At 37.9% G+C, this 16,435-nt stretch overlaps 1 protein-coding gene across 1 annotated transcript in view; it reads left to right on the top strand.

Annotated features, from left to right (window-relative positions):
- CCDC7 (coiled-coil domain containing 7) overlaps positions 1-16,435 on the top strand; it is a 370,614-nt gene that overhangs the window by 140,070 nt on the left and 214,109 nt on the right. The window contains exon 7 of the mRNA XM_007942477.1: positions 16,079-16,218. Coding sequence (XP_007940668.1) covers positions 16,079-16,218 — 140 coding nt within the window. The remainder of the gene's footprint in view (positions 1-16,078; positions 16,219-16,435) is intronic.

The following is a 16,435-nucleotide window of genomic DNA, read 5'->3' as shown; positions in this document are numbered from 1 at the left end:
CATAAACCTTCAAATTGTGAAAGATGCAGTGTCTGTGAAGTGCAATAAAGCAAACCACTATAAAACGATTGTGGTGGTTATGTTTGTGTGTCAACTTGGCTGGGCCTGGCTGAGTGGCTGGGCAGCTGGATGTAGTATTCCCCATGATGAGACTGGTAATCAACTCCATGGTGGAATCTACTGGGAGCCTTTGGGTATGTGGTCTGCTTCCCATATATAAGAAGCAGCTTTGGGAATGGTCTCTAGCCTATGGCATGCTTGGACCCTGCATGTAGTCGTGTTGTTGCTCAGCAGCCTGCTATGTTCTGCTGACCTTGGGACATACAATGGACTTAAGTTAATGGCTTGCCGTGTGGTTTGGTAACATTGGAACTGTGCCTTTTTACTTGTCAACCTTGGGGCTTCTCAGCCTCAGCAGCCAGCAGCTGTCTGAGTGAAGAAATGCCTCTAGCTCTAGTGGGCCAGGAGCAGAAGGCAGAGCTGGATGGACACCAAGGTTGAGGGGCTTTCACCCAGCCCCTAGAGCCTGGCACTTTGAACTTGGACTTAAAGCCTCCAAATTGTAAGAATAAACTCCTGTTTGTTTAGGCCATCCCATTTGTGGTATATTTCTTGTAAGAGTGGCACTAGGTAACCAGAACAATGATATATCCTTGTATATAAATAATAAAGTACACAAATCATAAAAATTTACTCCAGTGATGAAGAAGAGTTGGGTGATATTGGCATTTGGTCAGTTATGGTAATAACTCCACTTGTGGAAGGTTCTGGATCATCTGGATTATTCCTGTGCATGAGGATGAAATTTTTAGTCAGAAAATTAGTAGAGTTATCTGTATGGTACCTTTTGTTTTTTCTTCACATATTTCATGGTAACATCTCACTGCTTCTCAAGTTTGCTTATCAACTTTAGCAAAGTGATCAGTGTTTGGATCCATGTTTTCAAGCAGCTGAAGCCCCTGATTTAGTTTAGAAAAACTTCAACTAATTATTTCACTGTAATTTTTTTTTCTTTCTTGCAAGTTCTCTCCTTCCTCTTTCTTGTTATTTCTTCTTCTATAGCATTTTTCTCTTCAAAATTCATTAGGTTCTAATCTGTCTAATCTGTCAATTCACCTTCTTTGTGATCTATAAGCTGTTCAGAATTGGTGATATCAAGTTCTAAATTGAGTGTTCTTGCCATGTGGATGATTTTTTCACCAATCCTTTCCATCATATCATCCTTATCAAATGCTTGAAGCATGTTTATATAACTCAATAATTTTTCTCATATCCATGGCATGCATTTTCACATAACTTCTGTCCAGGAACATGCAATGTTCCAGATACACTGAAGAATATTATAATTCTTCCAGAAATCATGCGATGTTACATACCTCCATCTGTTGCAGCTGTTTCCCGAACAAATGTAGTCCACAGATAGCATGCCTTGAAGGTGGCAACTACACCTTGAACCATAGGCTGTATCACAGCTATTGTATTGGGATGTATATATACCACTTACACATCTTGATTTAGATAATCTATGTAAAGAGCATGTCCTGGGGCATTATCAAGTAGCAGCAGAGTCTGAAAGGAATGCTCTCTTTTTTTGATTCACAATTAACTTTTTTTGGGAGTGGGTGGGTAAAAGTTTACAGAGCAAATTGGTTTTCCATTTAACAACCCATACACATTCTGTTTTGTGACATTTACTGCAATTCCCACACTGTAACAGCATTCTTCACACTTCCTCCCAGCACCCTCCCTTCCCTTTGTTTTTCCTTCTCATCCCCTCCCATCTTACTAACTCTGTCCCTGGGCAAATGCTGTCCTCTTGATCTCATAGCTTGATTGTTCTGAGTGCATACCCTCCTGATATTACTGGTGACCTTATAGGTCTGCATATTGTTTTGCTGCCAGTTGAGTTATGGAGGTCAACTTCAGTTCCTAGCTTGAAGAGTGTTTAAAGGTCACAGTCTTGGAGGTTCCACCAGTCTTCATCAGACCAGTAAGCCTGGTCGTTTTTATGACTTTGAGTTTTGTTCCACATTTTCTCCCACTCTATCCAGGACTTCTTATTGTGATCCCTTTCAGAGTGGTCAGCAGTGGTAGCCAGGCACTATCTAATTCTTCTGGTCTCAGGGTCATGAAGTCTGGAGTTCATGTGCTCTATTAGTCCTTTGGACTAATTATTTCCTGCATGTTTGATTTCCTTCATTCTTTTTTGGTCTGGATGGGGAAACACCAATAGTTATACCTTAGATGGCCACTCACAAGCTTGTCAGACCACAGTCGCTACTCACCAAAGTAGGACATAGAACATTGTCTTTGTGGAATGTGTTGTGCCAATTAACCTTAGTGGCCCCTAAGACTATTATTGGTCCTGAGCCTCCATACTCAGCAACTTATTCTGTCAAGGTGTTTGGTTATGTCTAAGATGTTTTTATAACTTTGTCCCCTGTATGCTGTACTGCATTCATAGATACATTTGCAGCACATATAAATATATAGATAGAGATAGTCTCTGACAAACCTACATATATGTTTGTGGGAATAATCCTGTTTGCCTGCCCATTCCTGTTCAGCTTGAGTATCTATCCATCTGCTCCCAAATTTTTGTTACTTCTATTATTGTAGGATTGTGTATGTAATAATATTCACTTTTGTTACCTTTAACTCTCGTGCTCCTCCCTATCGCTACCACTGCCTTGATAATTTTGTGCTGACCTCCCTCTTACTTATTGCCTCTAGTTAGTGATTGTTTCTCCCTTCCCATGGTAACCTTCAGAGAACAATTCTTTCTGTGTGTAAACTTTTTCTTAACTTTTTACAGTAGTGGTTTCATATAATAATTGTCCTTTTGTGATTGACTGATTGCACTCATCATACTGTCCTCTAGGTTCATCAGTGTTGTCAGATGTTTTGCAGATTCATCATTATTCATTAATGTTGCTTAATATTCTATTGTGTGTATGTACCACAGTTTGTTTATCCGTTCACACGCATTGATGAGCACTTAGATTGTTTCATCTTTTTTTTGGTATTGTGAATAATACCAAAACAAACATGGTCCTGTTTTTATCTGTTCATGTCATGCCTCTTGTTCCTTTAGGGTATATACCTAGGAGTGGGATTGGTGGGTCATATGATATTTCTATTTCCAACTTTTTCTTCTTTTTTTCTTTAAATTTTTATTGTGATTTGGGTGAAAGTTTACAGAGTAAATTTATTTGCCACAAAACAGTTTATATACACTTTGTGTCATGACGTTGACTGCAATTTCCCACAATGCATCAGTTCCCCTCCCACTTCCTCCCTATAGTTACCTCTTCCCTGTGTCCTTCCCACCCAAGCACTCTTGTCCCCTGAGCTGTCTCCCTGTGCATACACAGACCTTCTATTCTCCCGTGATTGATCCCTCCAAGGAGTGTATCTACCTACTGTAAATGTTCAACTCATATGCCTGTCTTTTGTTTGGCTGGAAGCCACAGCAATGGGTTCAATTCTAGACCAGAAGTACAGCTAGGGGCCATAGTCTCAGGGTTCCACAAGGCTCTATCAGATCAGCAAGCCTGGTCCCTTTTTTTTTTTTAAATGATTTTGAGTTTTGTTGCACATTGTTTTCCCACTCTATCCAGGATCTCCTACATAGATCCTCCTCCAAGTGGTTGACAGTAGTAGCTGAGCACCATCTAGTTCTTCTGGTCTCATAGTCTTATAGGCTGAGGATTACCTGGTGTACCAGTCTCTTGGACTAATTGTTTTCATGCATCTTTGGTTTTCTTCATTCTTTTTTGCTCTGGATGAGGAGAGACCCATTGTTGCATGTACGTGGCTGCTTGCATATTTTTAAGATTCCAGTCACTACTCACCAAAGCAGGATGTGGAACAATGTTTTTGTGTAGTATATTATGCCAGTTGAGCTTGATGTCCTCTGCGACCATAGTTCCAAGCCCATAGATCCAACAGCTTGCTCCCTCTGGGTAGTTGGCTGTGGCCAAGAAGTGACTACAGCTTTGTCCCTTGTCAGTTCTACTATATATCTGGAAATTCTTACAGAACATACAAATACACTTGTAGAAATATTGTCTGCCAACTCTATACATGGTCATGGGCACACCCTCCCCTCCACCTCCTGCATAGACATACCTACTAGTTCAGCCTGTCCATCTATCTATCCACCCATATAGATCAATGTTTGCCATCACTGACAATGTAGTACTGTGTGTGAAAAGGATTCATCTTTGTTGTCTGTATCTCCCATGCATTTCTCTATGTCTTCCTCTTCCTCAATGCCACCATCTTGATCCACTCACATTTTGGTACATTGCCCTTCCCTTCTCCCAAATCAATACTTGTCTCTGCCTATCTAGCAGTGTTCTCTCCCCTCCCCACTCACCCCTGGTAAACAACAAAGAAAATTTCCTTCCATATATAAACCTTACCTTGAATTTTTACAATAACATATTTCCAATTTCTTAAGGAATCACCATACTGCTTTCCACAGGGGTTGAACCATTTTATAATCCCACCAGCAGTGGATGAATATTCCAGTCTCTCCACACCCTCACCAGCCTTTGCTGTTTTCTAACATTTTGAACTTTGTTATTGATGCTGGGTTGGGATGATATCTCATTTTTGTTTTTATTTGCATCTCTCTAATGACTGGTGATCATGAACCTTTCTTCATGTGTTTATTGGTTGCCTGAATGTCTTCTTTAGTGAAGTATCTGTCCATGCCCTCTGCCCAACCCCCATTTTTAAAATTGGATTGCTTGTCTTTTTTTTTTTTGTTGTTGAGGTGTTGAAGTTCTATAAATTTTGGAGATAAGTCCTTTGTCCAATATATTGCTGCCAATTTTTTTCCCCCAGTCTGTAGGTTCTCTTTTTACTTTTTTAATAAAGCCTATTGATGTAGATAAATGTTTAATTTTTAGGAGATCCTAGTTTGTCTTCTGCTGTTTGTGCATTTTCAGCTATGTTTAGTAGTGTATTTATGCCATGTATTAATAGAGCTCCTAAGTTTACCTCTAATTTTTCTTTGATGATCTTTATAGTTTGGTGTTTTACATTTAGGTCTTTGATCCATCTAGAGTTAGTTTTTGTATATGGGATATGTGAGATATGGATCCTGTTTTGTTTTTTTGCAAGTGGATAACCAGTTTTGCCAACACCATTTGTTAAGGAGACCATTTCGTCCCCATTAAAAGGATTTTAGCCCTTTGTCTACTGTGCCAGGAACGACAAATTGAAGAGTAATGACATGGCATTCTTCGTCACAAAGAATATTTCAAGATCTATCCTGAAGTACAGTGCTGTCAGTGGTAGGATAATATCCACACACCTACAAGGAAGGCAAGTTAATGCTACTATTATTCAAATTTATGCACTAATCACTAAAGTCAAAGATGAGAAAATTGAAGATTTTTACCAACTTCTGCAGTCTGAAATTGACCAAATATGCAATCAAGATGTGTTTATTATTGCTTGTGATTGGAATGTGAAAGTTGGAAACAAAGAAGAATCATAGGTAGTGGGAAAATATGGCCTTAGTGATAGAAATGGTGCTGGAGATTGCATGATAGGATTTTGTAAGATCAATGTCTTTTTTATTGCAAATAACTTTTTCAACAACATAAACAGTGATGATACAGGTGGACCTTGCCAGATGAAATACAGAGAAATCAAATTGACTTCATCCGAGGAGCGAGACAGTGGAGACTTTCAGTATGATCAGTCAAAGCAAGGCCAGGAGCTGACTGTGGAACAGACCATCAATTGCTTATATGCAAATTCAAGTTGAAGGTGGAGATAACTAAAACAAGTCCACAAGCCAAAATATGACCTTGATTATATCCCACCTGAATTTAGAGGCCACTTGAAGTATCGATTTGATGCATTGAACACCAGTGACTGAAAACCAGATGAACTGTGGGATAACATCAAGAACATCATACATGAAGAAAGCAAAAGGTCATTAAAGAGACAGGAAAGGAAGAAAAGACCAAAATGCATGTCAGAAGAGACTCTGAAGCTTGCTCTTGAATGGAGAGTAGCTAAAGCAAATGGAAGAAATGGCAAGATAGAAGACCTGAACAGAAGTTTTCAAAGGGCAGCTTGAGAAGACAAAGGCAATTATTATAATGAAATGTGCAAACACCTGGAGTTAGAAAACCAAAAGGGAAGAACACACTTGACATTTCTCATGCTGAAGGAACTGAAGAAAAAAATCAAGCCTTGAGTTGCAATATTGAAAGATTTTATGGGAAAAATATTGAATGATGTAGGAAGTATCAAAAGAAGATAGAATGAGTGGAATACACAGAGTCACTGTACCAAAAAGAATTGGTCAGTGTTGATCCATTTCAGGGGGTGGCATATGATCAAGAACCAATGGTATCAAAGGAAGAAGGAATTGGCACTCTAGGAATTGGCAAAAAACAAAGTTCCAGGAATTGATGGAATACCCACTGAAATCTTTCAACAATCAAATGCCACACTGGAGGCACATACTTGTCTATGCCAAGAAATTTGAAGACTTCTACATGGCTAACTGACTGAAAAAGATCCATATCTGTGCTCATCCCAAAGAAAGGTGATCCAACAGAATGTCAAATTTATTGAATATTATTATTAATATTGTTGTTGTTGTTATGTGCCGTCAAGTTGGCCCCGACTCATAGCAACCCCTCCTTGGGTTTCCGAGGCAGTATCACTACGGAAATAGATTGCCCGGTCTTCCTTCCGAGGAGTGGCTGATGGGTTTGAACTACCAGCCTTCTGGTTAGCAGTCAAATGCCTGAGGCACTATGCTACCAGAGCTCCTATTATTAATATTAAACACAAATAAAATGTTGCTGAAATTAATTGAAAAATACTTGCAGTAGTATATTGACAGGGAACTTCCAGAAATGCAAGCTGGATTCAGAAGAGGATGTGGAACAAGGGAAATTATTGCTGATGTCAGCTGGATCTTGGCTGAAAGCTAAGAACACAGAAAGATGTTTACTTGTTTTATTGACTATGCAGAAGCATTCATCTGTGTGGCTCATAACAAATTATGGTTAACATCAAGAAGAATGGGAATTCCATAACACTTAATTGTGCTCATAAGGAACCTGTACATAGACTAGGAGGCTTTCTTCAAACAGAACAAGGGGATACTGCATGGTTTAAAATCAGGGAGGGAGTGCACCAAGGTTATATCTTTTTGCCATACTTATTCAAACTGTGTGTTGAACAAATAATCTGAGAAACTGGAGTATATGAAAAAGAATGTGGCATCAGGATTGGACAAAGACTCATTAACAAACTGTGATATACAGATGACACAGCCTTGCTTGCTGAAAGTGAAGGTGACTTGAAGCACTTACTGATGAAAATTAAAGACTACAGTCTGCAGTATGGATTACACTTCAACATAAAGAAAATGAAAATCCTAACAACCAGACCAATGAGTACCATCACGATAAGTGGAGAGAAGAGTGAAGTTGTCAAAGATTTCATATTACTTGTTTCCACAATCAGCACTAATGGAAGCAGCAGTCAATAAATTAGGCAAAGTATTGCACTTGGTAAAGCGGTTGCAAAAGACTTATTTAAAGTTCTAAAGAGCAAAGATGTCATTTTGAAGACTAAGGTGTGCCTAACCCAAGTTGCAGTATTTTCAATAGCTTCATATGCATATGAAAGCTGAACATGAATAAGAAGACCAAAGAAGAGTTGATGCTTTTGAGTTGTGGTGTTAGGGAAGAATACTGAAAGTACCATGCACTACCAGAAGAATGAACAAATCTGTCCTGGAAGGAGTGCAGCCTGAATGTTCCTGGGAAGCAAGAATGGTCAGACTTCATCTCACCTACTTTGGTGATGTTGTCAGAGGGACCATTCCCTGGAAAAGGATATTGTGGTTGGTAGAGTGGAGAGTCAGCCAAAAAGGGAAGACCCTCAATGAGATGGATTGACATAGTGGCTGCAGCAATGGGCTCAGGTATAGCAAGGATTGTGAGGATGGTGCATGATGAACAGTGTTTTATTCAGTTGTCCATAGGGTCACTATGAGTTACAGCTAACTTGATGACACTAACAATGGCAACAGGCCTTTGCCAAAGATCAGCTGTCCATAAGTGGATAGACTTACTTCTGGGTTCTCACTTTTGTTTCATTGGTCTATGTGTCTCTAATTTTGCCAGTACCAGGCTGTTTTCACTACTGTGGCTGTGTAGTATGTTTTGAGATTGGGAAATGTGAGGCCACCTACTTTGTTCTTTTTTAGTAGCGTTTTGCTTATCCGTGACTGCTTTCTTTTCCATATGAAGTTGGTAATTAGTTTTTCCATTTCTTTAAAGAATGATGATGCAATCTGGATCAAGATTACATTACATCTGTAGATTGCTTTGGGTAGTATTGCCATTTGTGCAAAGTTAAGTCCTCCAATCCACAAGCATGGTATATTCCTCCGTTTATGTAGATCCATTTTGCTTTTTTTGTAGTAGTATTTTATAGTTTCCTTTGTATAGGTATTTTGTATTTCTAAAGAGATCTGGTGGTGCAATGCCTAAAACATTTGCCTGCTATTCAGAGGTTGGTGGTTCAAACCCACCAGCTGCTCCATGGAAGGAAGATGGGACAATCTAATTTCATACAGATTTATTGCCTTGGAAACCCAATGGGGGTTGCTATGAGTTGGAATCAACTCAATGGCAGTGAGTTTGGTTTGGTTTGTATTTCTGGTTAGATGTATTTCATCTTTTAGGTGGTGGCTATTAAAATGGTATTATTTTCCTGATTTCTTTTTCAGAATTCTCTCTGTTAGTTGGAGGAATGCCACTGATTTTGTATGTTGATCTTGTATCCTGCCACTTTGCGAAGCTTTCTATTAGTTCCAGCAGTTTTCTTGTTGAGTCTCCAGGATTCTCTGTGTATAAGATTATATCATCTGCAAATGGAGATAGTTTTACTTCTTTGCCAATTTGCATGCCTTTTCTTTCCCTTTTTTTTTTTTTTTTTGCCTTATTACTCTGGCTAGGACTTCCAATACAATATTTAGTAGAAGTGTTGATAAAAGGCATCCTTATCTGGTTCCTGATTGCATGGGGAATGTTTTCAGTTGAGAATAATATTGGCTGTCGGTTTTGTGTATATACCTTTTGTTATGTTGGAGAATTTCCCCTCTATTTCTATTTTTCTGAGTGTTTTTTTTTTTTAAAAATCAAGAATGGGGGTTGAATTTTGTCAAATGCCTTTTTTGCATAGATTGGTATGATCATGTAGTTCTTTTGTTTTATTTATATGGTGGATTATGTTGATTTTTCAAATGTTGGACCATCCTTGCATACCTGACATGAATACCAGTTAGTTGGTTATGATGTCATTTTATTTTTTGGTATGTTATTGGAATATATTGGCCAGGATTCTGTTGAGAATTTTTGTGTCAATGTTCATGAGGGATATATTGGTCTGTAATTTTCTTTTAATGATGTCTTTGCCTGGTTTTGGTATCAGGGTTATGCTTGCCTCATAGAATGATTTTGGGAGTATTTCATCCTTCTTTATGTTCTAGAATAGTTTGAATAGGATTGGTGTCAGTTTTTTTTTTTTTTTTTTATTAATGACTTGCTTAATTTCTTCTTTTGTAATGGATCTATTCAAATTTTCTACCTCAGATTATTTGGGTACATTGTGTGTTTTTTGAAATTTTCCCATTTCTTCTAGATTTTCAAGTTTGTTGGAGTACAGTACTTCATAGTATTCTGTTATTATCCTTTTTATTTCAGTAGGTTCTGTTGTGATATCACATATTTCATTTCTTGTTTATGTTATTGCATCTTTTCCTTTGTTAAATTTGCCAGTGGTTTTTCAGTGGTCTAGTGGTAGTCTAGTCCCTAAGGTATTTGACTGTTAAGCAGAAGGCTAATGGTTCAAACCCACCAGCCACTCCTTGGAAGGAAGATTGGGCAATCTACTTCCATAGTGATACTGCCTCAGAAACCCAAGGAGGGGTCGCTATGAGTTGGATCTGACTCGATGGCAGTGAGTTTGGTTTTTTGGTTGTTAGTCTTGACTTTATTTATTTTTATTTTTTTCTGTTTCATGTATCTCTTCTCAGATCTTTATTATTTCCTTTTCTCTGGTGACTGTAGGCTTTTTTTTTTTTTTTAATGATTCTTTTTCTAATATTTGAAGATGTCGGGTTAAGGTGCTGTGATAGCTGTGTATCAACTTGGCTGGGCCTGGTTTTGAGTAGCTGGGCAGCTGGATGTAGTTATTGCCCATGATGAGATTGGTAATCAACTCTATGGTGGAATCTACTGGAGTAGCTGAGTAGCTGCCTTAGGGACATGGTCTGCTTCCAGTCATTAAGAAGACAGGTTTGAGAAAGGTCTCTGTGATTTTTGGCATGCTTGGACCCTGCATGAAGCCAAGTCTTCATTCAGCAGCCTGCTATGTTATCTGCCAAACTTGGGATTGTTTCTGGACTTGAGCCAGTAACCTGTCATGTTGTCTGCTAATCTTGGGATTATGCCATTTTATTTATTGTCCTTGGGTTTGTCAGCCTCAGCAGCTAGCAGCTGCTTGAGTTAAGAGATGCCTCCAGTTCCAGTGGGCCAAGAGCTAGAGGCAGAGCTGAAGCCCAAGGTCAAGGGGCCTTCACCAAGCCCCTATAGCTGGCACTTTGAACTCAGACTTTTAGCCTTCTAAACTCTAAGATAATAAATCCCTGTGTGTTAAAACCATTTACTTGTGGTATTTTCTGTTAGAGAAGCACTAGATAGCTGAACCACTCTTGATTTTGATTCTTTCTTCTCTGATGTGTGTGTCTATTGCTATAAACTGTCCACTGCTTTTGCTATGTCCCAAAGATTTTAGTATGTTGTGTTTTAATCTCATTTGATTCGAGGACTTTTTTAATTCATTTCTTATTTCTTCTTTTACCCAGTATTTTTTAAACAGGGTGTTATTCAGTTTCCATGTATTTGATTTTTTCCCTTGGTCTTCCTATTGTTGGTTTCTGATTTTATAGCACTATGATCTGAGAAGATGCTTTGTAGTATTTTGATATTTATTGAGGCTTGCTTTGCGGACTAACATATGGTCTATTCCGGAGAATGTTCCATGTGCACTGGAAAAGAATGTATATTGTGCTGTTTTTGGATTTCATATTCTATCTACATCTATGAGGGCTAATTGGTTGATTGTCTCATTTAGAGCCTCTGTATCTTTCTTGAGTTTCTTTCTAGTTGTTCTGTCCTTCATTGAAAGTAGTATATTGAAGTCTCCTACTATTACTGTGGAGTTGTCTATTTCTCTTTTCAATTATATTAAAGTCTAATTTATGTTTTTGGGGACTTTTTCATTGAGTGCATTGATGTTTATTATGGTTATGTTGTCTTGTTCAAATGACTCTTTAATCATTATATAATATCCCTCTTGCTGATTTTTGCCTTAAAATCTATTTTATCAAAAATTAATATTGCCATTTTTGCTCTATTTGGTTGCCATTTGCTTGGTATATGTTTTTCCAGCCTTTGATTTTTAGTTTATATTTGTCTTTGTATGTCTCTTGTAGACAGCATATTAAAGGCTTATGTTTTCTTATTCATTCTACTACTTTCTGTTTCTTGACTAGTGCATTTAATCCATTTACATTCAATGTAATTATTGACACATATGAATTTACTGCTTCCACTTTGCTGTTTTTTTTTTTGTGTGTGTGTGTGTGTGTGTGTGTGTGTGTGTGTTGGTGGTTTCTTTGTTCCATATATTTTTCTGTGCTGAGCTCATTTGGTTTAAGAATTCTCTTATCATTTCCTTCATTGCTATTGTTTTAGTGTTTTTTTTTTTTTTTGGTGACTTTATGTTTTCTTTTTATTTGGTGTAAAAGTTTATTAATATTCTTTGAGGTGGTTACACTGTAATTTACTATTATCTTCTCAAGTTTAAAGCAGTCCATTCTATCTTGATGTTGTCTTGACTTCCTCTCCATTTGGGAGTTCTTTAACTACATCATTTTTCTCTCTTTTTTGCTTTGTAGTTATCATCATTTACAAATTGGTATCTGGTTCCCTATTTTCCATCTTTTAAGTTTAATTTTGATACTTCTATTTCTGGGTTGTTTCCACATATTTTAATCCCTGGTTGTTGTTTGCTGTTGGTGGTTCTCTCTCCATTTCTTGTAAGGTTGGTCTGTTTTTTGCAAATTCTCCTCATTTCTATTCATCTGAGAATGCCCTAAATTCACCATTGTATATGAGAGATAATTTTTCTGGATATATAATTCTTGCTTGGCAATTTTTTTTTCTTTCAGTGTTTTATATATGCTATCCCATTGCCTTCTTACCAGCATGGTTTCTACCAAGAAATCAGTAGTTAGTCTTATTGGTTCTCCTTTGCAGATGGCTTTCATTTCTCCTGAGCTATTTTCAAGATTCTTTTTTTGTCTTTGTTTTTGCAAAGTTTGATTATGACATGTCTTGGTGATTTTCCTTGGGGTTCTATTCTATTCTATTTGGGGTTCATTGAGCTTCATTAAGGCATATTTTCTCATCTTTCATGATATTAAGGAAGTTTTCTTCCAACAAATCTTTGACAAAGTTCTCAGTGCTAGTGGTTTTTTTTTTTTTTTTCCTGTCTCTTCCTGTTCTGGAATTCCAATCATATGTAAATTCACCATTGTATATGAGAGACAATTTTTCTGGATATATAATTCTTGCTTGGCAAGATATGTAAGATATTCCTCTTTGTGGTATCCCAAATGAATCTTAAGCTTTGTTCATTTTGTTTAATTCTTTTTTTCTGATTATTCCTCCAACAGACTGGTGTTGAAAGATTTGTGTTTAACCTTGCTAATTCTGTGTTCCATTAATTCAGTTCTACCCCTTTGTCCTTCCAATGCATTATCCATTTCTGGAATTTTAGTATTAATCTTTAAGATTTCTATTTGCTATTTTTGTATGCTTTCTAATTTTCCACTTATGTTATCAATTTGTTCTTATATTGTTTTTTGAATTCTTCTAGAGTTTTGTCTATGTTTTACTCCAGCATTCTCTCAATCTGTTTAAGGTACCCAAGTATAATTATTTGTACTGTTACTGTATTATTTTGTTGGTTTGCTTTATCCTGGTTTTTTGTTTTGCTCTGTTTTAATATATCTAGGCAACAGGGTGGTCAGGTTACTCTGGTCACTAGTTTTCAGCATTAAAGCACTCACCACTTGTTTTTAGGCAGATTTCATAACAGGTGGCAGTGTAGGCAAGAGTCTCTGATCACTGATTGTGCAGAGCAGGTGAGGCCAGTTTGGGTAGATGTTAACTACTGTCTGTTGTTGATGCAGTAGTGCTGGAGTGTGTGGTGACATTACCCAGCAGGTATGGTTGGGTAGGGTCAGTGGCTCCAAACTGTTGGGGAAAGATAGAAAGAAAAAAAAAAAAAAAAACAGATAAGGGGAATTTAGGAGGGGAGCAAACAACAAAAAAAGGAGAGGTTAAAAGAAAAGAAAAAATAGAGATTGGAAACCTAAGAAGGAAGAAAAAGGAGAAGAGAAAAAAAAAAGAAGAGGAAGAAAAACAAATGACAACAGCAGAAAAAAGAAAAGAAACAAGTGGCAAGTGACAGCCACAAAACATAGCTGTGATAGAAATGTGGTACTCTCTCTGCAGGAGCACAAACCACTGAATATAGAGGATCAGGGACAGCACTACTGAACACGGGGGAGAGGGTGGACAAGGTACTCACTGAGCTGAATCAAAAAAAAAAAAAAAAGGAAGAAGAAGGAAAAGAAAAAACAATGGATAATAGTGTGGGGAAGTGGGAGAAAAGAAATATGGATGAGAAAAGCAATGGAGGGAAGAGGGAAGAGATGAGGGGAAGAAAGAAAAATAGAAAGAATAAGAAAATTGCTGCATGTGTTAGCTGCCAAGTACAGCTGCAGCAGGAACATGGAGAACTTACACTGCTGTCCAAGGAGGGATGACATGGGTGCTGCTGACCATGGAGGTGGACGTAGGAACAAAAAGAAAGAAATAAAAAATATATTTTAAAGGTAGAGTGGAGAGGAAAAAGGAAACAAAAAGAAAGAAAAGGAAAATAAGGGGTAGATGAGGGAGGGAAGGACTAAGGAGAAAGAAAAAGGAATGAAAAAAACAAAACAAAACACAGTACTGTCAAAAATACCAGCCACCAAACAAGCCTGTGACAGAGTGTGCACTTCCAAAAAAGAAGGGGTGTGGGTAGCAGGGGAGGGGTTCCTATTCTTTGATGATGATTGAAGAATGGAAGAACTAAGCAGAAAAGATTAAAAAGAAAAAAAGAGGCCCAGCACTGGCAATGGTAGTAGTTTGACCAGCCACAGTGTCGGTGGAGGTGGGGAGAGCTGTGTTTCTGGTCACTGAGAAATTGTGGGGAGGACATACCTCTCTGGTCGCCTGATCACTGGTGTATGTAACAATAGTACAGTACTGGACAAGTTCTGGTTCCTGCTCCAATCAGAGTGCTGCTTGCAGTAATTAAAAATGGCCATGCTGTGCCTATTAGCAGTTTACCACTTCTTGTTCACTGTTTTCTTTCAGTCTCTTCCTCTTCTCAGTGTTTGATCTACTTCTTTATCCTTTACTTTGAAGGTCTGGGATCCAGGATAGTTATCTGTAGCTGTTCCCTTCTTTTTCCGGGCCTCTATTGTAGAGGATCTGGGTAGTGTGTCTGCCTCGTCTGCCATCTTGGACCTGGAAGCCAAAAGGAATGTTTTTCTCAAGGCAGTAAGCATGCATTTCTGGGATGAAACAATTTAGAAAACAGTATTCAAAAAGTACAGTTGTCACCCATGCCTTGGAGTTACTCCTACAGTAGACTGGCAGCTTATTTTTGTCAGTATTTTTGAATGCTCATGGGTTTTCAGAATGGTAAACAATAAAAGGTCTTTAATTTAAATCCTGCAGCATTTTCTCCAAGCAGCAGTGCAATTTTGTCTTTATATGCCTTGAAATCAGACATCAACTTCACCACCACTTTGTTAGTATAGGTCCATTTTGGCATCTTTGTCCAAAACTAGCATGTTTCATTCATATTGCAAATTTGCTCTTGTACATATTCTTCATTTTGTATTATCTTGTATAGCCAGCTCATCATTTAATTTTTTGGGAGCTTCAAAATTGGGGCTTCCTGCTTCTCTATTGGTATGCATATTATGTAAGCCCAAATTTGCATTTGAAGCAATGAAATCAGCCCTTGCTGGTATTGAAAGTATAGTAAGTCCCTGGGTTATGAATGAATGAATGAATGACTTATGAACAATTTGTACTTGCCCTTTAATGTTATGTAAATTTGCTCACATTTTGAAATGATTAATGAACCCCTACTCACAACAAATTCTTCATCACAGTCACCTTCACTTGCTACACATGTAGCTTTTGAGTCATAAGCTTTGAGCCTTTTCTTGCACTAAAACCCAAAACCAAACCTAACTCACTGCCATAGAGTTGCTTTCAACTCATAGTGACCCTCATTGGGTTTCCAAGGCTGTAAATCTTTACAGAAACAGATTATCTCATCTTCCTCCTGCAGAGCAGTTTGTGGGCTTAAACCACCAACTTTCTGGTTAACAGCCAAAGAGACCTTACCCACTATGCCACTAGAGCTCCTTTTTTCCTTTCTTCACTAAAGTAAAGCTAAATAAGAACTGTCTGCAGCTGTTCTGACTTACCTACAAATTCAACTTAAAACACACTCAGGAATCAATCTTGTTCATAACCCAGGGACTGACTCTACTTGCAGCAGTATTCTCCTTTCTGTTCCTTCTGGTTTTCAAAAAGGCTGTGTTCTTTTGTTTGAATTGTTAGTAAACTCATGGGATTCCTCCTCTGGATTTGGTCTTCTATCCAAATCATCAATAGCTTTTCCATATCGTGGATTGGCCCTTGTCTTTTCTTTGTTGAAATTGTCAATTTTATGCCAATTGCTCCTTTCACTGACTCCAAAATCCTATTATTATCTTGAATGATTGCATTAAATGGTTGCATGAGATAGTCCTTCCTCACATGCTGTTTCACTGAATTTCTTTCCATTATCATAGATTCTTAATGATCTTCATGTTTATATCCAGCTCTAGAGCTTTTCTCATCATCTTTCAGTGGTATGACTTCTTTTTTCTAAACATATTGTTGGGGGTAGAAGCAATGCAGATGTTACAATTAGAGAAATTTGAACAACTTGGCTTCAAACTAACAACTGCTGCTTCTTATGGTACAAAACTCTGAATAAGATCTCGCTATAGGCCTTGCTTGGGAGCTCTCGTAGCATAGTGCCTAAGGCACTTGACTGCTACCAGAAGGCTGGCGGTTCAAACCTACCAGTCACTCCTTGGAAGGAAGATGGGGCAATCTACTTCCATAGTGATACTGCCTCGAAAACCCAAGGAGGGGTTGCTATGAGTCGGGTCTGACTCGACGGCAAATAACAA

This window comes from Orycteropus afer, unplaced genomic scaffold, assembly GCF_000298275.1.
Source record: "Orycteropus afer afer isolate SDZICR_OR568_19922 unplaced genomic scaffold, OryAfe1.0 scaffold00090, whole genome shotgun sequence".
In the NCBI taxonomy this organism is placed as follows: Eukaryota; Metazoa; Chordata; class Mammalia; order Tubulidentata; family Orycteropodidae; genus Orycteropus; species Orycteropus afer.
The sequence above is the reverse complement of the archived record's forward strand: the minus strand, read 5'-3'. Positions and strand labels throughout refer to the sequence as shown.